Here is a 23,869-nt window from a genome sequence, read left to right on the forward strand (position 1 = left end):
ATAAATTTTCTGTAATATCCCAACAAGCCTAGGAAAGACTTAATTGACTTTTTACTGTGGGGACATGGAAAGTTTTTTATAGCTTCGATCTTATTGGGATTTGGCCTAACACCTTCTTGTGAAACGATGTGGCCAAGGAATTCTGTCTCCCGCCTGAGGAAGTAGGATTTTGTGAGTTGGACTTTAAAGTTGGCAGATCTGAGTCTTCCAAAAATAGTTTTCAAGTGTATGAAGTGTTCTTGTAAGGAGGTTGAGAAAATTATTATATCATCTAGGTAAACTAGGCAGATAGTTCCGATAAGGTCTCCAAAAATATTGTCCATCACCCTTTGGAATGTGGCTGGGGCATTTTTGAGGCCAAACGGCATTCTAATGAACTCGTAGTGGCCCCCCTCTACTGTAAATGCAGTTTTGGGTGTGTCGTCGGGATTCATTTCTATCTGATGGAATCCACTTGCCAGATCAAGTGTGGAGAAATATTTGGCTTTGCCCAATCTGTCTAAGATATCCGCGATGTTAGGTATTGGATATCTATCGGATATAGTCTTCTCGTTGAGTTTTCTATAATCGATAACTAGACGCCATTTTTGCTCTCCCGTAGGAGTGATTTTCTTTGGGACGACCCAGACGGGGGCGCTCCACGGGGAATAACTGGATTTGATAATGTCCTGATTTAACATTGCCTCTATTTGTTTTTTGACCTCCTCTTTATGAATGTAAGGATATCTATAAGATTTTGTATGAATGGGGGTGTCGTCCGTGGTTTTAATCGTGTGTGTAATCTTGTTGGTGAAGGTCAATGATTTGTCTTCATTGTAGAAGATATCTAGATAACTTTTGCAAAGTGAAAGTAGGCTTTGTTTCTCTTCAGAGGAGAGGTGATCGACGCCAAGGGCTTGTAACGACGCTGCGGAGTTTTGGGGCTGTGGGGTGTCTGAAGTGATACTGAAAAGTTCAACATTGTTGGCCGTGGAGTATGGCATGCCTTTTATCGGGCTCTCGAGGTACAATAACTGATCCCTCTCGCTATAGTTTGTGATAACGAAATTAGCAATATTGTTTTGGGCATTATAAATCCCGTCTGATATTATTAAGTCATCATTGATTGTAATTGAATCGATGTAGAAGTCGCCCTGTTTGGTTTCCACTGGTAGTGGCAAAATAGTTTTCGTATGTCCAGAGATATTAAATACGTTTGAAGTTGAGTTACTGTGGGTCCATAAGGGTATAATGGTACTTGGGGTTTTTAGATTTAGGTTAAGTAAATCTATTTCTGTTTTTAGGTAAGATAATAAGTCCATTCCTATCAATCCGTCAAAATAAGAGTGGAACTTGAAAGGTAGAAGGGTCATTTTGCCCGTGATTTGGAATTCCGGTGGAAATGGTATAGAGACGTTTTGATATATTTTAAAACTGTTCAGGGCTGTTTTGAGTGTTATGGGCGTATCTAAGGTCACACAGTTCCTAGGGTCGACATATTTTGGGTCGATGAAGGAGTGTGTAGAGCCTGTGTCAATTAAAAACTTCAGGGGGTTTGTCTGGGATAGTTTGATTTTTATAAAAGGAAGCGAGGGGTTGTGCGTGGCTGGGCTTATGTACCCTGTTGGTTTCCCGAGGCCGTTTGCTGAAAATTCGAATCAGGTTGAGGGTTCTCCTCTATATTATTCAAACTATGTGAAGGTGCTCGAAAGGGGTTTGATGTATTGGCCCGGTTGTCCTTGGTGCCGGATTGGGGTGTGCGATTGTGTGAATTAAATGGTCTATTTTGGCCAGAGTTAGAGTTAGAGTTAGAGTTAGAGTAGGGTCCCCTACGGTCATTTCGGTCGTTACGTCCGCTGCGGTAATTGCTGTCGTAGCTATTTCGGTAGGTTTTATTGTCTGATCCATTGGGTCCCTGCTCTGGTCTGTTGGTTCGCTTGTTTTGTGCCCTATATAAGGTCTGCTCTATTTGGCATTGCTCGTACGCCTGTTCAAGTGTAGAAGGGGACTTTATCCTGACGAAAGTCTTGAGAGGTTCCTTCAAACCAGTCATAAAAGCATTGAGACAAACCTCGTTGTAGACAACCTTTTTTGCATCTACAACAGTGTTGTTGTGTTCGCTGTTTTTGAGTATGGAGAAGAGTTGGCTTCTCACCTTTGATATACCAAAGAACAGTTGGCCCAAGGTCAGGTTGTCCGAAAATGTGTTAAGCTCGCTTAACAAGTTGGCCTCGCTTTTCTTGCTCGAGTAGAGGCGGATGAGATTGCTTTTAATCTCATCCCAAACCAAGGGGGTATTTGCCAGTTCCAAGGCTTCGTCGGCCCTATCAATGATTTTGTTCCTGATGGTCCTCAGAGTAAGCAGGCCATACGGTGTTTGGTCAGCTCCCCTGATGAGCATCAGGATTTCTTCTACGCTAGTGATAAACCTGTCCAATAGACGAGGTGTACCATCAAAGGTTGGCAAATGCTCAACAAATGCCATGATATCTTTAGGCTTGAACGTAGTTGAAATTAAGGAGCTAATACCACTGACAGTGGGCGCCAGAGGGGATGGAGTGGGGCGGGCAGAATCGTTTCCCGAGTCCATATTGGGGGTTTGGGAAGATATTGATTTGGGTTCTTCCGAAATCGGGAGAAGGGAGTCAGGACGTCTAACGGGATGTGGGGGCCTATTAGTGTTTGGTGGAACTCCAACAACTGAACGTGTAGTTTTCCTAAGGTTGTAAACGAACTTTTTTGACATTAAATTTGAGGTTACTTAGTATATTATGTATGATTGAAAAATAATGAACAAATTTCTTGTTTACTAGAGTGTATGGGTGTCTGTCTTTGGCTTTATATTTTCCCTTTTATATTCTGCAATGTGATTGGTATTAGTATTTGTTTGATATACAAAATTACACAATGAAAGGAAACAAAATATATCTGTATATGTCGACTTCTTTAGTACATTTGTTTTGGTTATTTTGAATGTGCAATACATGAGCGTAGCAACCCATTGTAGAAGAGTGAAAGGCAAGAACACTTGACGATACTCAAGCGTTTTCCCCTTACCTCGGCTACCCAGACATGGGTGCGCCACTACACATGCAGTGTCGTTGTCGTTGTGGTACGCAGAATGAGCCTCGCTTGGTTTGAAATGATTTTTGCTTATGTTTTGATTTTTCGCCGACGTATGGCAGTGTGCGTTTTGAGTGTACAATGTATTAGAGAGGCTTTGGTGCTTTGTTTGTTTACCACGGTGGCATGGTGATCAGCGTTTGATTCCATGCCAACGAGGCGGTACAGTACGTGGATGTATTGGATTGTAGTTGATATTGTATGCTCACATATATAAGTGTATATAGAGGCTTTGGCGATGCGTTGGCCAGCGTATGTAAGTGCCGATGACGTGATGATCAGCGATAGATTCCACGTCAGCGCGGCAGTACGGTACACTTGCACTCTTTTTTTTTTATAAAAACTTATGACGTTTGGCAGAGTATGGACATACCGATGGCGTGGTGATCAGCGATAGATTCCACGTCAGCGCAGCAGTACGGTACACTTGCACTTTTTTTATAAAAATTATGACGTTTGGCAGAGTATGGACATACCGATGGCGTGATGATCAGCGATAGATTCCACGTCAGCGCGGCAGTACGGTACACTTGCACTTTTTTATAAAAATTATGACGTTCGGCAGAGTATGGACATACCGATGGCGTGATGATCAGCGATAGATTCCACGTCAGTGCGGCAGTACGGTACACTTGCACTTTTTTAAAAAAATTATGACGTTCGGCAGAGTATGGACATACCGATGGCGTGATGATCAGCGATAGATTCCACGTCAGCGCGGCAGTACGGTACACTTGCACTTTTTTTTTTGTATATTTATTTATTTTACATTTTTCCTCTCTCTTTTTTTTTCCTGTGTTTGAATATATGTTTGAGTTTCATTTGGTACTTCACAACTTCAATTTTGTTTTATAAAAATTTGTTCCTAGTCACTTTCAGTCGACATCTTGCATATAGTTTGTTTCGTTTCTTACATGTTTACTTACAGGTAGGTAATTATTAATAGGTAGGACATCCTACCGGCTGCGCCAGTTAAGTCCGTGATCGAGGGTGGAGCCTTTTGTGAAGATATGATGTGTAAATGTATGAAGGTTTTTAAGTTTCAGCAGATAGTTGTAGTGTGAAGATTTCCAATAAAGAATACGACTGACTTTCTTGAAGTTCAAAATCAGTATGAAGTTTATTGTCAGAGAGTGGCTACTCGAGTCCTCCGTTTTCGTCTTATACATAAGTACATAGGTTCTTAATTGTAAGCATAATGAACATGCCGACTCGGCATGTGGCTGGCTAGCTGGGGACAATGTTGCAGTGCGACTTTTGTGTAATGTCAGCATTCGGCCGGAATGTCAGCATTCGGCCGGATGCGGTGTTCCAGTTGCCGTCTTCCCGGTTGAGTGTCCGATGATTTGTTTAGAGGCGTGGGGGTTTAGGGGGTGGGGTGGTAACTCGCGCAAGCACGTGCACGTGCTCGATTAACCGTTAACTGAGCGCGTGCTCTCACTGTCCCCAACCGTCTCGTTCGCTCTCTCTCGCCTTTGGTGAGATTTGGTGTGCAACAACCGTTGCTCTTTCCCCACCTTTCACCCGTCCCGCTCGCACTTGTGGGACTGGGGCACTTTGCGGCATGTGTGTGCCGTGTGCGTGATGCGATGTGCGAAGAGATGCGATAGATGCGCAATGCCTGGCTGGTCAGAAGGCAACAAGTACAGTGACGGACAACTGAATAGCCATTAAAACTGAACGATGAATAACCAATCAAATTCTAGTGCACTAACTTAATAGTTACCTAAAGTCACTGCAATAGAAAAGAATTATTTTCTACGCAGATATACAACCATAATAAAAAAAAAGTTGAAATGGTGGTATGAACTTAATATAAGTGGTGAACATAGGCGATATTCAAATTAAAATTAAAAATTATTATACATTTATTAAAATAAGCGGAGTGCTAAGTTTGCGGCCTTTGCTGTAGCTGTACTAACGGGCATTAGCAGTGGCTGCGGCAGCGACGTCGACGTCTGCAGAGGCAGAAGCGCATCTCGGCATCGAGATCGAAATTGTCAGTAGAAACTCAGAGGCGGCATCGATCACTTGTGCGAAGAACCACGGGCAAAAAAGCTAAGCAGCAAAAAGAATAAAAGAGTGCCAAGCGAACCACTTGTGTTAACAAAAAAAAAAAAAAAAAAAATCAAGAAATATAGAAACGAGAAGAAAAGAGGAGTTATAATAAGCAATAGAAGCGCATAACAAAAGACAAGTTTTGTAGTTTTTTTTACTGTGCAGTTCTGTTATTATACTATCGTTATATCGTTATATGGTGAACGAACGCGAGTGTCCATATTTGGTTTAACTCTGCAACATCCCGAGAATCACGAGCAACATCAAAATAAAAGGGGCAACAAAAGACCAGACCACGGCGTAAGTTTCATGTCACTTTATGGGGCAAGATGATGACGATGATGATAATGATTATGATGGTTATGGTGATGGTAATGATGGGGCAAAAGTGAGGGAAGTGCGGGCGTTTGCTGGCCGGGAGGGGGGAGAGGGCAAATGCTTTTGTCAATTATTTTTAGTGCGCATAATTTGCTGGCAAAACGAAGCATTCCTGTCACGACACCTCAAAATGCACCTGAAAGGCGACGACACCGCCACCGATCTTTACACAAACACACACACCTATTCGTATGTATAGATATATATTTTGAAAGATCTATATCCACCGATACATATATCTATTTATACGTGCATATATATGTATAAAAGTCTGCCGAGATACAGACACGCTCATCTTCCCAGCTATAGAGCAAATAAATAAATAAATACACATTTAAAAACAGAGCGGAGAGCAGGAGGATGCATGAATGAGAGCGTCAAGCGTACGGAAAATTTCGACAAAAATAGCTCCAACGACGGGCACTATTTTTACGGACTATACGGACTATTCGGACTATGTTGGAGCATTTTTGGGCAACACAATATGGTAGGAGGGACCAGAACTAGTGGAGGAGGAGGTGGAGGTGGGGGGGCGGGGGTGCGTTGGTGCAGCAAGCATTAGGCATTGGGATGGTGCATGTGCAACGGACTCTGGCATCTAATGTTCCCGTTTCCTCCACTTGTGTGAACTAAATACCGAATCTCACTGATAAATTCCCGACAGCCGATGCTATAGGAATTCTCCTAGATATATCCGATATACACACAAGTCAGATTCAAAGAAAAATGGCATTTATATCATCTCTCCTTGAATTGCCTATGTATTCCTTGAAAATCCAATCCCAACACAGTGGTTTCAGTTGATCAGCTTCGAATGCAATTTCTTGGGATCAAAAAGCAGATTCTTCACTTTTAGCACTACAGCCGCAGAAAATGTCCTATTTTTGTGAAATTATATTTAACTTCAAAGAATTTTTAGAATTGCAAATAGCTTATGTTTACCCAAACAGATTAAAAAAGCTGGGAGTATAAACTTAAAGATCTTTGGGGAATGTAGTATAAAGAGTTACAAGAAGTTATGCATATATTTCCAAGTTTTCGCTTGATCGAAATGCTATATGAACATATAGCTAAGTGTGGTACTTTGTCATGTATTTGCCACTTAATGCTAGGTTCTCCAGAGCGTCCACTCCACGAGGCAGACTCCATGGCAAGCTCCACGGATCCACGATTCCAGCCGATCGAACTGGAACGTAGAGAAATGCCGTTTCTGTTTTTGCCATTTTCAGGTGTGCTGCCCCTGTACTTAGCTGAGCGTAACATGCAGATCGGCAAATCCTCAAACGCCGCTTCAGCCTTCCGAGTCCCCCCAAATCCCCCCAACTGCCCCAACTGCCCCAAACTGCCCCCATTCAGCTCAGCGGCTCTGCGTTCGGTGATTAAGCATCGGCTGTTGCTGCAAGTGCTTCGAGTTGGGAAGCCGGTTTCCATTATGCCCCTATCACACTGACTCAAGAAGTGAGCTTGAGTTGAGGCAAGAAAATTTTGCAAAAAAAAAAAAGAAAAGAGAAAAAGTTCAAAATGTTCTATTAGTACGGGTAAGATGCTTACATAAACGTTGTTGGAAATAACAAACATGACAAGCTGTTTATATAAGAGTATAGCTGACTTTGGAAAATAAAAAATATTGTTCCAATATCTCTCGAGGTTTCGAAAACACAAGGGATATTAAAATAAGCTCCGACGACGAACAAACAGCTGAAACATTGAAACTAAGCCCACACACCCAAATTTCGAGAAAACATAATTCTGCCAATCCAAAAAGGTATAATATAAGTGTGTGTATTGTTTAAAGTTCATTATGCATCAATTTTTGTGCTGCAGTTGAGCTGAGTGGTGTGGTGTGTATGCCGCACAACGGGCTTTGTCAAACCGTCTTAACTGCGACTCCCATCGTTCCAATCATTTTTTGTCGGCTGCTTCTTCCTGCTTTTTGCCGTTTCATAATCACTGTGTGTGCGTGTTGGCTGTTTCGCCTTTGTCTTTGCTTCGCATTTTGCATGTCAAATAATTTCTCATTTTGCCCGAGCTAAAAATACAAATAACAACACAGCCAGCAACAACAACAAGACTAAATCCAAGAGAAGAAAAAAAAAATCGAAAACGAAAGAAAGTCAATTTGGAAACGCAAAATGAAAATCATTATTCTTTCGCATTGGAAATGGGGTACACTTTTCGTCGTGTGTGATTGGCAAAGTTTTCATTTTTTTTGGTAGGAGGTCAATATTGATCAGATTGTTATTAAGCACGAAAGTCCACTGAAAGAAATACGTTCATTGTTTAGATTTTAATATTTAAATGAAAAATCCAAGCGGTTTGCTTTGCTGCACCAACGATCGAAAGTAGTTTTGAAATGGTTTTGAAAAAGGTGATTATTCTATATTTAAGTGCTCCATTTTTTCGGCAGTGTCTGGGTGCCGCTACAAATTGGTGGCCATCAATCAAATGGCCGTCTCCTGCCCCTTTCCAACATTTCAGGCAGTGTCATAGCCGAAAAACCGAAGGCTGAGAGAAAAACGACTGTTGGCCGGCCAGCAGCACAACAAAATGGTCAGTCAATGGCCAAGTGCAGTTGAAAAATCAGCTAACTGGCAATGATCGCTTTGGTCAGCTGCACTGCCCCACTCCCCATTTCCCCCGCCCATTCAATCTGTTTTAATTGTTTTCTTCTTGCAATTTCCATTTTGATTTCCATGCTTGGTTTGCTACCCCTCTATTTTTGTTACGCTTTGGCGGAATTGCGCCAAATAGTTGGCAAGCCTTTTCAGTCCCCCTGAAAGTGCAAAAAAAAAATCAAACAACAAAAAAAAACATATAGCAAAAAGAAGAATTATTAAAAATAAACGCAGAGTGAAAAGAATAAAATTCAAATTAAACCAAGTCAAATTAGATGAAAAGCGTTGTAGATTTTGGCCCACATTTTGACAACAACAACAAGAAAAGCAACAACGAAGGCGCGGAGGGGAGGGGAGACGGGAATTGTAAAAATGTTTGGCAATTAATTCTTGGTTTGATTGTTGTTGTTGTTGTTGTCGTTGTTCTTCTCGTACACTTTGTTTATAAAACAACACAAATATTATATAAAGTTTAAACCAAAAGAGCTGGGCGCATGGGATCAGTGGGAAGAGGGGAGTGGGAAGGGGGAATGAATATGGGAGACGAAAATATGAGGAACTTTTCCTGAAAATAGTCGGCTCGCCCGTTAGAAATGTGTGTGTGCTTAAATAATTTATAATTATAAATAGCAACGCGTGTTGCAAGAGGAAGAGCGGGGGCGTTTTTCGAACATGTTGGAAGTCAGTTTTTGAAAACGAAAATTTCCCATGCTGCTGACCAAATTTGGTCAAATTGATATAAACAACTACATATTTCATTCAGCCAGAGAGTGAGAGAAACCAGTATAGAAAACAGAGAGCAAAATTTTTATTATTTGGCTATTTGCGTTGTTTTTCATCTTTGCTGTGCTTTTTCATCATTAAAAATTGCAGGCAGGCCAACGCGGCGTATACTTAATTGCACTCAATATATCTATAAAGGCATTTACTACACATATGTACATATGTGTGTGCATCAATATTTGCCATCAATTTCAGGGGTCTATAAACGCTTTTAGCTGATTTATCTGATGTGTGCTGTTCGTCAGCACAAAGAGAAATTTATATTGCCAGATTTTCTTTTTGGGGGCAATTAAAATGAATTTTCGCCATAAATTCGCTGATAACATTTTTATTTTGATGTCGTTCAATATCAATGAACTCTTGAGGGGAACGGCTTAATTGTGGCCGAGATTTTAAGCGCTTTTCAGAATAAAGAAGTCGAAAATCCATTTCCATATATGAGCAAACCTCTTAAAGTAAAAATAAAATGAAAAAAAAACAAATAAATTTAAAAGTATTCATAATTCAATAAGTTATTCGTCAACTGAGTACTTTTTGAAAACAAAGAAGCTAAATTTCCCCTTTGTTGTTGCTTTACCTTTGGTCAACGTGTCGTATGCGCACTTTGTATATTATATACTTGGGCATATTACGCATACGACAGGTATGCAATGACATTGATCAACTGCTGGCGGAAGCTGCCGGGGGTATGGCGGCAAGCAAATGCACTCGAAATCACGGCTAAGGACACATTGTACTGACAAATTGATCTTGTGGTTTTCTGCCTTATCACGGCCATCGATCGACGGAGATGCCACCAACACCAAATTCTGTTGGCAACTCTTGGCAAGTGAATAATTGCGCTGGCTGGCGTGGATTCTGTGGCCGGCGAATGTGCTCATCGTGCTTTATTTAGCCAGGTCCAAACAGCTGGCGTTTGTTTCTCACCCACACACAAAAATCAAATGAAATTTTCCGGTTGATAAACAAAAAGAAAAACAACAAGAAACGGGAAAAGAATTGAACGCTTGCTAAACTCGACCAAATCTTCTGCTTTCGCTTTTAGGTGAAGACCACGCGGATAACCAACACCTACAGCAAGTCCGGCAATAGCACCAGCACCACCAATAACACCAGCAACACCACCAACAAGGTCAGCAGCTCCTCAGCACCAGTTACACGTACAACTTGTGACATTGAGGAGATTTGGGACGAGCAAGTGCTCAAGCAATTGGTAAGTAGTAGTACACCGAAATATTTCCCGAAATCAGTTATCCAACGATCAACGAAAATTTATCCTCGAACGCTTGCAGCTGGAACAGGCGTCCACCTACGAGGAGCGTCGCAAGATCCGTGCACGTCTACGCGAACTTATGGCGGAACGCGAAGGTGAGTGCCTCTATAATTTCCACAACTCCTTAAAGTTACCCAACCGAAATAAAAAGCCAGCGGATTAGCTCAACAACTCATCAACAGCGGAGACGACCAAGATCTCCACATGGAAACGCAGTGATATCGAGGCAGACCCGTCTCTATATATTGTGTTCTGTATCTGTATCTTATAGATAATGCGCACAGCAACTAGCTAGGCAGGAAAATTTGAAGTCGGTAGGATCAAAGTTAAGCCGTTTATCCGAATATTCCTCGGTTATCATTAGTCTTCAGGTATTGAAACACCCAGCGTTATGATGTTGGCCATGTCCATTGCTCCTCCCCAGTCGATGAACATTTATCGTTTCCTCGTCGCGTTGCACACATCGTTATCGTTAAAGTGCTATCGTTACTTTGTTGTACTATCTATCGTTCAATGTTGTCGTCGTTCAGTGAAAGTCTCACGTCGAAGACCCACATAAAATTGGAATCGATCCATTGTACGTCAAAAACAAGTCACCGATACACCAATTCTGTAATCGTTTATTTGATCGATTTTTATCGATGCTTGGAAAATTGAATACGGACGAATGGTGAATGGAGTATAGTATCCTAAAACAGTTGCAACTTTTGTGGTCCAACTGCTTTAGATTCCCTTGAATATATATATATGTATACCTGTCCACCATTATGAAATATTCGATCAACTGAGCAGGTTTTGTTTCCCACTCCAGTTATTTTTATTGCTTGATTGCGTTCTCGTTGCGAATCTTAAGCATTTCCACCACTTTTTCTATCTTTCTATCTATCTCTACTTTATCTCTTAACTTTCTTCGCTGCGGCGAGCAGAGCAAAAGAATTTAAAGCAGGCTCCGAAGGAGGAAAAGGAAGAGGAGGAAAGCAGCGCCAGCGAGTATGAGGAGATCATCGAGGAGGTGACCGATTACAGTGACGAGGAGGAGGAAGTTCCGCCCAAAAAGGAGGAGCCCAAGAAAGAGGAGGTCACCAAAAAGGAGGTGACCAAAAAAGAGGTCACCACCAAACAACAAGAGGAAATCCAACAGAAAGCGGTGAAAAAGGTGGAAAAGACGGAGACCAAGACTAGCCAAGCCACCGAAAGTGTTAGCAAAAAGTTGGCCAAAGTTGAGCTGGCCAGTAGCAGCAGCTCCTCGACCACAGACGGTGTTCAGGTTCAGGGTGAGTCCCTGCCAGCAAAAGCCACGAAAACAGGAGCCACAGGAGCAGCAGGACCAGTCAGCAGCAGTAGCATAGGTAGTAGGAAATCCAGTAGTCTTAGCAGTAGCCAGGTTAGCACAGTGGTTAGGGCCAGGGATAAAGCCAAGCCGGAAATGATGCCAGTCGCAGGAACGGGCTCGGGATCCGAGTCTGTACCGGGTTCTGGAGCACCCAACACAGGCAGCCGCTTGAGCGTGCCCTCGAAAGAGGATTCGGGCACGGAAAGCGGCGAGGATTTGCGTTTGCTGGCCGCAGGATTGCGTGACACCTTGCAACAGCAGAGTGGTAGCGATGCTAGCGAAGCGAATCGCAGCCTGGTCGAAGAAGTGACCGATGCCCTCAGCCGCCTGGAGAGCAGCCTTAAACAAGGCAAGGAGCTAGCCGTTGATGGGGGTCAACGGCAGGCTCTGCTCGGCCTGGTGGCCCGCCTCCAGAGTGGACTCAGTGCGCCCGAAAAGTTGGCCGAGGATCGAAAGACTGACGAATGTCAAAAGGAAGTCGAAACCGGTAGTCCAGAACCGGATGGCGATAGTCGGCAATCTCGATTCGCAAAACGTCGACAGCGTAACAGTAGGCACACAGTTGGTGTCAGTCGAGAGGAACTTGCCGATGCCCGACGGTACATGGAGGACATGTTGATCCTGGAGGGCAAGGACTTTGCGCTGAGCAAAACACCAAGCTCGAGTGCAGTGCCAGTTCAACTCTACCGTCCCAATCAGTTTGTGGCACAATCACAGCAACCGCAGTCCGTCAATAATCAGCCCAATGCGACGCAGGCACTTCCCACCCAGAATCAATCGCAACTAAGACCGAATACCAGCAATAGACGGCCCCTTTCCGGTGATTATGCCGTCAGCTTTGCCAGTTACGAGGCGAATCAGAATTCACAGAACTCTAGTCCTGAGGGCAATGGAAACTCGGCCAGCAATTCGCAATCCAATTCGAACTCCAGTTCGAATTCCAGTCGATTTGGTGGCGGGAAGAAGCACTTAATGAAGCGAGCCAACACTATCGATATACCGAAGGCAAAGGCCAAGTACATGGCGGACTGTGATTCCGATTCGGATCTGGAAGATGATCACGGTCCACATTTGGGACTAAAGAGAGCGGTGCAGGTGAGTGTCAAGCGACGCGTTCACAATGCAGTGCCACCGTTTGAGCCAAAAACTGAGAACGATCACAAGTTCCTGGCGTTTATCAACAAGCAGAGTCATCAGACTGGTTTGGGTTGGAGCGGTGGTGGTGGCAGAAGTGTATCGAATTGGACGCACAAGTTTGGCAACATCAAGCACACCTTTGAGACAGGAGCTGCGGCCACGGTGACCAAGGGTAAGCCACCACCAGTGCCTGGTCATGTGCCGGGATGGGCCAAGCAAGAGCAGCTGCATCATCAGCAATTGCAGCGAGAGCAAATGCAGCGTGAGCAGATGCAACGAGAGCAGTATCAAAGGGAGCAAAGGCAGCGAGAGCAGAGGGAGTTGCGAGAGCAACTTCAAAGGGAACAATACCAGCGGGAGCAGAGCCAGCGAGATCAGAACCAACGGGAGCTTTCCAAGCGAGAACAATTCCAGCGCGAGCAGCTACAACGAGAGCAACTCCAACGCGAGCAGCTGCAACGAGAGAAACTGCAGCGCGAACAACTCCAACGAGAGCAACTCCAGCGAGAACAACTTCAAAGAGAGCAGCTTCAGAGAGAGCAGCTGCAACGAGAACAACTCCAGCGAGAGCAACTGCAGCGCGATCAATTGCAGCTCCAACAGCAACAGCAAGCTGCGGCCGCCGTTCAAATTGAACGCCAACGTCGCCAGGAATTGGAAAGACAGTTGCGGCTCGAGCAGGAGGCACGCTTCGAACGTGAGGAACGCACTCGTCTGGAGCGCGAATACTACGAACAGCAATTGCAGCGACAACAGGTCGAAAGGCAGCAGCAATTGGACAGGCAACGCCAACAACAGGAGCAGATGGAGCGACAGAGGCGGCAGGAGATGGAACTACGTCTCCAGCAACAGCGAGAGCAGGCTGCCCAAGTCAATAACTTTATACACGCTCCCCAGTCTGTCTTTCGACCCATTGAAAATGAAACGCAACCGCAACCGGGTATTTACAAGCCCATAGCTCATAAATCTCAACCCAATCCAGCCGTTTGGAAACCACCAACGCAGCAATCACAACCACCGCAGCAATCGCAGCAACATTTGCAACCGAGATCGGCTACTACATATAGCAATACCCCCTCGCCATCCTCAACGGCCACCTCACCCATCGGATTGCCCTGGGTGGCAAAACCGAAGGTGGACAATAGCGATTTTCGACGCAAAGCGCACCACTTTGAAGAGAGGTCCTTGAGGGATAACATCGAACAACAGCAACAGCCAACGTATCCCAATGGCAACAATGGTTATTTGCAGCGTCACAATTCCCTGCGCTCGAAAGCACCAGCATTGAGTGAGTTTAAGAAGAGGCCATCCTTGCCGAATGCCATGGACCCGGGAACAGCTGCACCACCGCGACAGGTGTATCAAGCTCCACCGCCACCCACGAATATCTCATTTACGTACGCCGATTTCCCGCCAGTTCGACGTCCACAAGGTGCTAGTGCTCACAACTACAGGAGTCAACCTTGCCTAACAAGTGCTGTGGATCAGGTCGAGGCATTGACCAATCCCCTGGGTGCACCTCTAGTGCTCACAAGCTCAAATCCCACTTATCTGCCGCCACCTGGAAGCAGAAGATTCGACTACATCAGCAGTCCAGTCGATGTGGATGCGGATAGTCCACCTAATAGTCCCACGAGCTTCATGACCATGCCCAATCCCACTTTGATGACGGACAATACGGACGATGATCTCGATTTGGATTCGGATAACAATATGCTGGAGTACCGGGCCGAAACAAAGGTGATGCGAAAGCCACGCAGCCAAACGGCAGTAAGGGTGGCGGACAGAAGAAACGCTCACATGAGTGACGATGAGGTCTATGGAAAGAACTCAAGGGCAGCCAAGTCCTTGCTCTACACGATGAAGCAGCTAGGAGGTGGTCCTGGCAATGCCTCAGTTGGCAATAGCGGCCAGAGGAGGCAACCACTAACGGCTCCAAGTTCGCCAAAATCAGGTTGTCTTTCGCCCGATGGCCGGCCGTATCAGGCGCCGTTGGTGGAACCACTCTTCCCGCAACTGAGCACCTTTGAGCCCAAACGACAGCCGCAGTTCGCGAATTCGCCCATGTCAACACCGCCTGCTGTTAGCATGCCATCGATAAACTATCAAGCAAATCCCACGTACACACCACCCAGAAGCAATCAGAATAGCAACTCCTATTTGGGTGAGACCAACACCTCCTATGTGGTCACCTATCCCTTGGACGATTCTGGTGATGAACCCGAACCGGAATCGATGGCCACATCGGTGAGCCAGCGATTGCGTCGCACTTCGGAACACTCGAATGCCAGCTCCTCGCTGTCGTTGGGCAGCACCAGTTGGACAGCGAATCCGGTGCATAATACAGTTCCCAGTGTACCGCTGGATTCCGCCATGGGTCCTCCAGTGGATCGCAGCACTAAGCCGCAAGTTAGTCAGCCAGTTGGGCCAAAGATGCCGCAGCATGTTGCTCAGAAGCAGATTCCTCAGCAGTTACCAAATCAATTACCACAACAGATTCCCCAACAGTTGCCAAAGCAGTTACCCCAACAAATCCCACAACAGTTACCTCAACAATTGCCGCAACAGTTGCCAAAGCAGTTGCCTCAGCAGATCCCTCCACAATTGCCCAAGCAATTACCTCAACAGATCCCGCAGCCAGAGTTACCTCAACAACTGCCCAACAATCTGCCCAGACATGCACCCAAGTTGAGTTCGCGTAGTCATACCATCCAGGGAGACTCCGGCTACGAGAATCGTCCTCTGCAGAATCGCGTAATGTCCCAGCAAACCCTTAACTCCAGCATTATTACTAGCAACAACCACACCACCGTTCAGAAACAGCAAAAGGAGCAGCACATCAACGAGCTGCGCCGCAAGAGTTTGGGCAATGTGCTGGAGAGCAGTCAAAGGAGCACGTACTTCGAACAGGAGTACAAGTCTTCAGCACCACCAGATACGCCGGATATAGTGAAATCATCGCTGCCCAAGGAGGATGCACCACTACTAAAGAAATTTGGGCCACCACAGCGTCATCACTACATGCCCAATTCGTACCAGAGTCCGCAGCTGAACAAGCAGGGCAATAGCAATAGCACCACCACCAGCAGTACCTCAGTAAGGAGCACCACAGTGGTGCAACAGCAACATCACCAGCAACAACATCAGCAAATCAAGCCAAGTATTGTGGAAACCCCGGCGACACCACAGCCACAAGTTCCGCCCGAAGACGAGATACCCCACAACATAGTGTTCAACAATGTGAGCGCCTTTACATCGATGAGCAGGCGAAATCACGAGGAGGATTCTCACCAGGGTACGCAATCGGGTTCCAGGGTGAATCGATTGAGCAAGTGCGATTCGTGGAACCAAATTTGCCAGCTGCAACAGACTGCGGGTCCAAGTCCGGCCAAATACAACCAGCCCGGTTCTCCAGGCGAACTGAGACGCACCAAATCGGGACACTCACTCGCCGTGCCCAAACTCTACGAAGCGGGCATTGATAAGGCCCAGGTCAGCGAGAAACAGCGTACGGTGGCTGCCTACTTCTCCGGCCAGAAGTCACCAACTGGCGGCCAAGTGGAGGAGTTACGAACATCGATGACGACAACGACCTCAAGTCGAAAATCGGCCATTAATCGCACGAAAACGAGTGAAAAACTTTCGGCGGCAGCTCGAAAATCATTGAGTTCGTTGACCACCACATCGAATGGTAACGTTTCCACCGCCGGTTTGGGCATGGTGGTGCGTGGTGGTGGTGTTGGTGGCATTGGTGGTGGTGCTGCACTCAGTCGCAGTGCCACCATGCCGCACATCGCGAATCTCAATCTGCTGGACGAGAGCAATGTGGAGGATGCCTTCGAGCAGCTAATGATGGGTGCCTAAAAATACCATATAAATAATCAAGAAATAACAAAACAGTCCAGCCAACCACTCAACCACTCAAGCCAACAATTTAACCCACCCAAAAGAAAATATATGAAAGAACAAACGCATTGAGGCATTCCAGTTCGAAACTGGATGAGAACATGATAAGAATAATCTCAATAATCTATAAAAAACAAGAAATAAATGAAATATGAAGATATACGAAATCGAAATTGAATCGACATCGAAACGGAATGATAACTGTAACTTGTAACGGCAACTGTACTGATTAATGTTTACTGATTTACTCAAGCGCTACTGTTGAGCCTAGGATTAGCTTTGTTTTAGTCAAACCCACCACCCAGAACCCCCACCCACTTTTCCCATGTTCGAATCGAGCTAGTGACGAAGCAGTTAGAAAATCGCAGTTAACTATATAAAAAGAGCCAGCTATTGAAAATTGAGGGACCACAGGCGGTTTCTTACTTCGTTTTTTTTTTTCCAATTCAATTTTCAAAACACTTAACTCACAAACACGCTTCAATCGCGACAATAAAGAGATTAAATAAAAATTTAAATGAAAATGTTTGCTGCACTGCGTCCCAATGAAGCCCCAAACAACAACAACAACAACAACAATAAGCAACAATAGCAACAAAAGCAACAACTTGATCAATATTCCGAGATTTGTGAGTTGAAAACGAAAGAAATATCAGATGTACAGAATGCTAGACCCCCAATTATCCTGTTTTTGCCAGCGCCCCTGCCCCGCCTTGTACTACCAAAAAAAAAGATAATAAGTTTATAAAATATTGCTATACCGCCCAGCAGCAGCCTAACAGCATAAAAACCATACACATCATACGAAAACATACAGTTCTTATGAAAATGAATGGTATTATTAGTATAACTTCGAAATTCAAATAAGAAAAACTTACAAAAAGAGTGAAAATTTGTTTATACATGGTATTTTTATTTACCTACTGATGTCCAACTTCTTATTTAGAATTTTAACAAATTTCTTTAGTTATTTAATGCTATTAATTGTCGGACAACTGTATACGCCGTATGTGTGTGTGTTTTTCTTGTACATATTTGTTTTGCCTGAAAGTTTTTATTCAGCCAAGTGTGTAAATGTAAAAATGCGTCGATTTTTAGCGCTTATTCCCCAATTTACTCCCCCTTACGTTGCGTTACGTTACGTTCTGTTACGTTCTGTTACGTTTTGCTCGTTCGTTAGTTGGCTAATTGATTTGATTGATTTGATTGATTGACTGGTTGATTGGTTGGTTGGTTGGTCCAGCAAGGATTCGAATAAAGCATAAACAAAAATTGAAAAAAAAAGAAAACGGAAGCGGCAAAAAGAAACCCCCATGTTGTCCCTCCTTTTTTAATCGACTGTTTCTCTCTCTGTCGTCCTTTTGTACATATGTATTTATCTTACTTAGTTTTTTTTTTGTTAACACCCCAGTAAACAGATGAGATGAGGAAACAGTGTGTTTTTCGTTGATTTTAATGATCAGTTCTTTTTTTTTTTTTTGTCTACACATATTTTGTCGATCTGCTGATCTGCTCCTGTTCCCTGTCCTTCGATTTAAAGCATGCCGTTCATTGATTTTTATCTCTAAGTGTAAATACTTTTTGTGCATGCGTTTTTATACATACATTCATAACTACACAGATGCAAAATGTGCGCAGTTTTAAGCATACAAATGAACATAAAATTGAGCTTATGCATTTGCATTCAAATTGTAAATACTTTGTATGCATTTGCTTAATGGGAGTTCGAAACATTTGATTTTTCTCTGTGTATTGAAAAACCAAGTACATGAATACACCCATGGTCAGCAGAAGCAATACCACCACCACCACCGCCGCCACAGTCATGTCCACACCATTAGCGACGATTTCTGATTGTTTCGTAGCGCGTTTTCCTTTCGTTGGGAATACCAAACCGCAGAACACTGGGAAAAATAATTGCTGCCCGTGTGTGTGTGTGCGGCAGCTTGAATAATGCCAATTTGTTTTTGAATTTTTTGTGTAGTAGCTGATATCATATAACCAAAGAAAACAAACATATTTTTTGTGCTGTTTTTCGAAACGTTGCCGTAGTGTGTAATTTTGTTGCCTGCCCAGAGATACAAAACACATGTAGTTTTTCAATAACCCAATAGAATTGTTGATTACCCAAAACTGATTGATATTTTATTATTATTTTTTTTTTTTTTTGTGTAATTGATTTTGTGCATGCCCCAAAACTAATCAATGTAATTTGTTTGCTTCTCTTTTTTCTTCCACCCGCTGCAAAAAAAAAAAATAAATAAAAAAAACGCATCCCTAAAAAACTCTATTCACACAGCAGCCCAGCACAAGAGCTCCTCGTCCAGCGAACAGCGAACGGAAACCAAGTCCAAGGATGGCGGTGCCACTGTGACCACAACGACAACAAAGGGTGAGTTCAATGGATGCGGCATCTAAGATACGAATTGACCAGGATACCTTCCATTTCCGCAGTTACCACACGCACTGTCAGCGGAAGTGCTGCCTCCAAAAACATCTCACCCTTGGCTAAATTCAAGCAGCTGGACAAACAGGCAGCCGCCCAGCAGGCGCAAAAGTAAGTCACTCGCCCAGCTCCCCCCCACCGATTATTCAGATTATTCCATATATACATACATATATATATATTTACATACATATATCGACACACATGTGGTAGCGAGGGCATGAATACTATACACACGAATCAACATTTGTGCAGGTCACGCATTCGATTAGAAAGTTATTGGAGAAGCAAGCAGTGCAAGCAGTTCAATAAGTAATCACCTATAGTCCTATAGGTCTTATTGAAATCTATTCAAATCAGTTTGCTTTTCCAAAATTTTCTTGTACTCACTCAAATAATTCAATTGGTTATCGGAGGACATCGCACACTCACACAATTAAAGGATACAAAACAAGCACAATCTTCACCGCCTCCTAATACACATATACATATACGATTTCTGGTGTTGGTTCTCTATGGAAGTGTGTCGTAGTATTGTCTATCCCCACCAGAACACAAAAAAAAAAAACATAAAAATGATAAGAAAAGATTTAGGAAGGAAAAAAGTTATTTCGCTTTTGTACATAGACCAACCAACTGTATTCCTGTTTTTTTTAGTTAGCCTTTGGAAACTTGGCTTGATCTACCCTCTTTTACTGCTCTCCCGACTATATCTATTACTATTAGTTTTTCGTTTTTGTTTCGGCAATCGAATAATGTCACAAAAAAAAAAGCCCCAAAACCAAATCCAAAAGTATCCGTTGTCAGAAAACCAAAACCATCGCGTTAGTTGTTCCATTGCCAAGTATTTTTGGTATTCCAATAATTGTTGTTGTTGTTTCTTGCTAACACAAAGAATATATATATATAGATATACACATACACATGTACACAAAGATACAAAGAAAAAAAAAACAATATACACTTAACACATCCGAACTAAAAAATCAAACAATGAACACACGAAACAAATAAATTGCAAACAAATCAGAAATTAAGAACAATATGAAGATGAACCGATTTTGTGTGAGTTTCGCTAAAACGTCTGCAATCCTCCAACCTTGACTCATTTGTTCAGATCATCTCCAACAACAAGCACACCCACGACCCCCGGCGGTTCGGCACAACCGTTGTTCAAATTTACCGATCCGGCATTAAATGCGCGCGCCGCCACTGTCAAGGATCAACTTCTGCAGTGGTGTAAGCATAAAACGCAGGAATATGAGGTATCCAAAACCTAAACCAATCCAAAAAAAAAAAAAGCTAAGACCAAGCAAGCCCTTAAAGTTTAAATGAAATGCCGAAGCCACAGCCCATATTTGTTGCCCTTGCCATTCCTTGTTAATTATTTATAGCAGCTGAGGTCAAAATTGTGCTGTAAACATGACGAAATATTAGAAAGAAATTAATAAAAGAAAATACATAGTAATTTCTTTTTATAAACGATTTTTAATGTTATCGTTTTTATCGTAGCTATTTATTGAAATTTTCATGCTTAGATCTTTTTTGACCTCAACAGCCAGAAATCCTAGTTTATAGCATCTTTTCTTAAGTTTTGCCGTTCGTTTTGATGATATTATTTTAGTTTTGCCATATTTAACAAGCAATCTAACGACAAAACCAAGAACAAAAAACCAAGCAACAAACAAAATAAACAAAAACAAAAACATCTAACAGCGCCTAACTTTGGCTGAGCCTGAAAGCTTTCTTCAAAACTCATACACACAGACATACATACACATACATATACACACGCTCACACTCGCACACGAACACAACGCACGAAAATGATGTAGGAAATAGAAGGACGATTGTCATTTCCGTTTCCGTGCTAACGCTTTTTGCTGCCGATATTTATCGATCACCGCTTACCGTTTCATTTTTGGCCACTTCGCTTAATCGCTAGAGTTATCGCCGCTGTTGTTGTTATTGTTTCGATTTAGCTGATCCTAGTCTTACCCACCTACCAGCTGCTTAGTTAGTCTTAGTTAGTAACGGAGGCTGGAATCTCAAACTAAATGCTTTTTGCTTTTGCTCAAGGGCCATAATAAATAATAATAAAAAAAAAACAATAAAAAAAATCAATCAAAATATCAATCAACCATCTTAAAAAGAATGCGCTCGCTTATTACCGACCCCAATCGATCTTATCGTTGAGTACACAATGTGTATGTGTGTTGTTTCGCAGAACGTCCAAATAAACAACTTTAGCTCGAGCTGGTCAGACGGCCTGGCCTTTTGTGCGCTGATACACCATTTCTTGCCAGATGCATTTGATTACACCACACTAACCAAGCAGACGCGACGACACAACTTTGAGCTGGCCTTCAGCGTTGCTGAGTAAGTATACGCACCGTGGAATGCGCCCAAATGTATGCTATATATATGTGTAGTTTCTTTGCTAATATTGCTAAACACTTTGCAGTGAGAAGGCTGGCATTGCACCACTGCTGGATGTGGAGGACATGGTGGAGATGAGTCGTCCTGACTGGAAATGCGTATTCGTCTACGTGCAGAGCATATATCGCCGATTCCGGAATTGTCAGTGAGTAGAATTAAAGCAACCATCGAAATCAGCGGCAGCGGAAGCAGCAGCAGCAGCAGCAGCAGAACAGTCCAAATCCAGATCCAAATCCAAGTCAACTCAACGGCAACAGCAGAAACTCATTAAATTTTAAGCACACACCATATACACATTATATACACATCCCCTTTGGCATTTTGTGTTTAGACACACCCCATGAATCCAGCATAAACCATTTGAATCCACAATAATCTATAATAATCCTACGCCTATGTGGAAGCCACTCAAGAATCCGTCATCCTGCGAATATCTATCTAATTGTATAATCGGCATTATATGTATTGTATATTCTTCAACTGAAGCGCAAATGGCTCGTCGAACGTGAACAGCCGACTCTTTGTACGTTTTTTTGTGTTTGTTTTACCCCTTTTTTACTATTATATTACGATTACGCATTATTATTTGTTATTATCGAACTTGAAGCAGAATCTATGCAAATAATTGTTGAATTATATATATTTTTTTTGTCATAATTTTAATTGCGGAGAAAGAAGATGCAGAGCAGTTACTAACCCCTGTCCGGCGGTCATCGACAATGGATTTAGTATATAAGATACGTCCCGATGCCGTCGCTCACATTGATGAACTACTGTAATAATACACATATATTCTATGTACGTACGTGTAACGAGAACGAAACATTTACTAACCGATGCCAAAATAAAATGGCCGCAAAGAAATAAAAAAAAAACAAACAAACAAATGAAACCCAAGCAAAGTGTGTGTTTTATATGTGGCTGAATCAAATAATTCTAGGTTTTTGAAATTAAAAAAAAAAAAATGCTATACAGCATGCTGTTTGTTTCCTGGCAGCAAATCGCAAAAGTCTAACGTTCAAGTTGTATGTAATATGTTGCAGAGAAATTCGGTGTAAAAATTTGTTTTCTCAAAATTTGTTTTGTAACGCTCACAAGTGGACAAACGCCACCAACCGCCGCCAAGCAGTTGTCAATATCATTGCAAGCAGTGCAGGCGCACCACACAATAGCCGTTGCTTACCCGCAACAACATCTGTGTACCCGAGCAATATGTCGCATCATCAACACGTTCTTTCCGAGGCCGCTGCCCTTCGTCTGATTAACGGTCTGGAGTCAGCCGGCAATGCCACAATGCCACTCGGCGCTCAGCCGCCTCAGTCAGCGGCAGCTGAAGCAATCTGCTCGTCGCAAATCGTAGCATCGGCACATGGCACGCCCACTGCATCCACGGCAGCACTGGAAATATCCTCAGCACGGCAACGGATGCTGCGAAGTCACCTACAGGAGAGCCTCCATTCGGCGAACGAGAGCGGCAACTCGTGCCGCATCTGCCGCTGGAACCGCAACGACATGGAGATCATCAAATGTCCCTGCAACTGCAAGGGCAGCGTGGTAAGTGTGGTTCCTTTGGATCTTCTGCTGCCGCTGACAAGGGCGCCAGTTCGTGGGAATGCTCCTCCCCCGTATGCCGACCACCAGTTTCCAGCATTGATAGCATTATTGGGCCGAAAGGACATCCATTCGAACTGGCGCCCCTGGGCTATGGCGGATTGTCTCTTTGGGCTTGCGGCATTCAGGTCATATCCTTGCAGGGCTACATCCACCTAAAGTGCTTGAAGCGCTGGATCATGCACAGGCGGGATAATCGCTGTGAGATCTGCAATGCGGTCTTTAATATCGCGGAGGAGCGGGCCAGTCTGAAGCAAATGATCCGAACCTTCTGCTGCGGCCGTTGTTGCGGCCTGATTGTGAAGCATCTGCTATTTAGCGCCTCGCTAATGCCACTAGCCCATATCATCTTGCAGCAGGTGAGTATTTTAATGTGGCACTGGATTCATGGGGTTTTCTATCAAGTTCACAATCTTGATCACAGGTGCTGCAGTGCATGGATAATATGAATCAAGGCAGCACCGATCAGTTAACCGTCCAGGAGGTGTTTGTCGCCTCTTGTGCCCTTCTGACCTCCAGTGCACTTTTCTTCCACTTCTTTGAGTTTGTCACCACACGATTTATGCTCATCCGGAACATTCTCAGCCACTGGTGGATGTTTGGCAGCACCTCCGATTTTGAGCTGGTGGAGATTGAGGATGATTCCATCGATTTTTTCGATGATTAGCCGATAATATGGACTGATATAAAAATGATGATAATGGAAGGCAGAGCAGCATTCATGTTTACAGTTAAATAAATTATTTTATTATTTCATAGACTTTCCAGCTTTGTATTTTTTAAAGTCA

General features: G+C 43.5%; 2 protein-coding genes across 22 annotated transcripts in view, besides 1 other annotated feature; both read left to right on the forward strand.

Annotated features, from left to right (window-relative positions):
• Positions 1-4,490: part of a mobile genetic element that runs on past the window's edge.
• Positions 1-22,365, forward strand: part of CG34417 (uncharacterized protein) — a 48,403-nt gene extending 26,038 nt beyond the window's left edge. For 6 of the 20 annotated variants that reach the window (NM_001103423.3, NM_001201619.3, NM_001272347.1 and 3 more), the window contains 7 exons: positions 9,982-10,149; positions 10,229-10,304; positions 18,885-18,977; positions 19,040-19,142; positions 20,149-20,296; positions 21,259-21,410; positions 21,496-22,365. In NM_001103423.3, coding sequence (NP_001096893.1) covers positions 9,982-10,149; positions 10,229-10,304; positions 18,885-18,977; positions 19,040-19,142; positions 20,149-20,296; positions 21,259-21,410; positions 21,496-21,619 — 864 coding nt within the window. In that variant the 3' untranslated portion in view covers positions 21,620-22,365. Of the gene's footprint in view, positions 1-5,114; positions 5,461-9,635; positions 9,762-9,981; positions 10,150-10,228; positions 10,305-10,480; positions 10,581-11,135; positions 18,831-18,884; positions 18,978-19,039; positions 19,143-20,148; positions 20,297-21,258; positions 21,443-21,495 lie in introns of those variants that run through there. The other 14 variants (NM_001103426.3, NM_001201620.2, NM_001298017.1 and 11 more) reach the window with 11 other exon arrangements.
• Positions 22,366-22,481: 116 nt separating this feature from the next.
• On the forward strand, positions 22,482-23,838 carry CG17717 (uncharacterized protein). 2 transcript variants are annotated; one of them, NM_132099.3, is made up of 3 exons: positions 22,482-23,024; positions 23,225-23,440; positions 23,506-23,838. In NM_132099.3, the coding sequence occupies exons 1-3, from the start codon at positions 22,683-22,685 to the stop codon at positions 23,746-23,748; spliced, it is 801 nt and encodes a 266-aa protein (NP_572327.1). In that variant the 5' UTR covers positions 22,482-22,682; the 3' UTR covers positions 23,749-23,838. The 2 variants fall into 2 exon arrangements, with proteins under 2 accessions (NP_572327.1, NP_727100.1); NM_167078.2 differs by having other exon boundaries at positions 23,243-23,440.
• Positions 23,839-23,869: the final 31 nt, after the last annotated feature.

This window comes from Drosophila melanogaster, chromosome X, assembly GCF_000001215.4.
Source record: "Drosophila melanogaster chromosome X".
Taxonomy (NCBI): Eukaryota; Metazoa; Arthropoda; class Insecta; order Diptera; family Drosophilidae; genus Drosophila; species Drosophila melanogaster.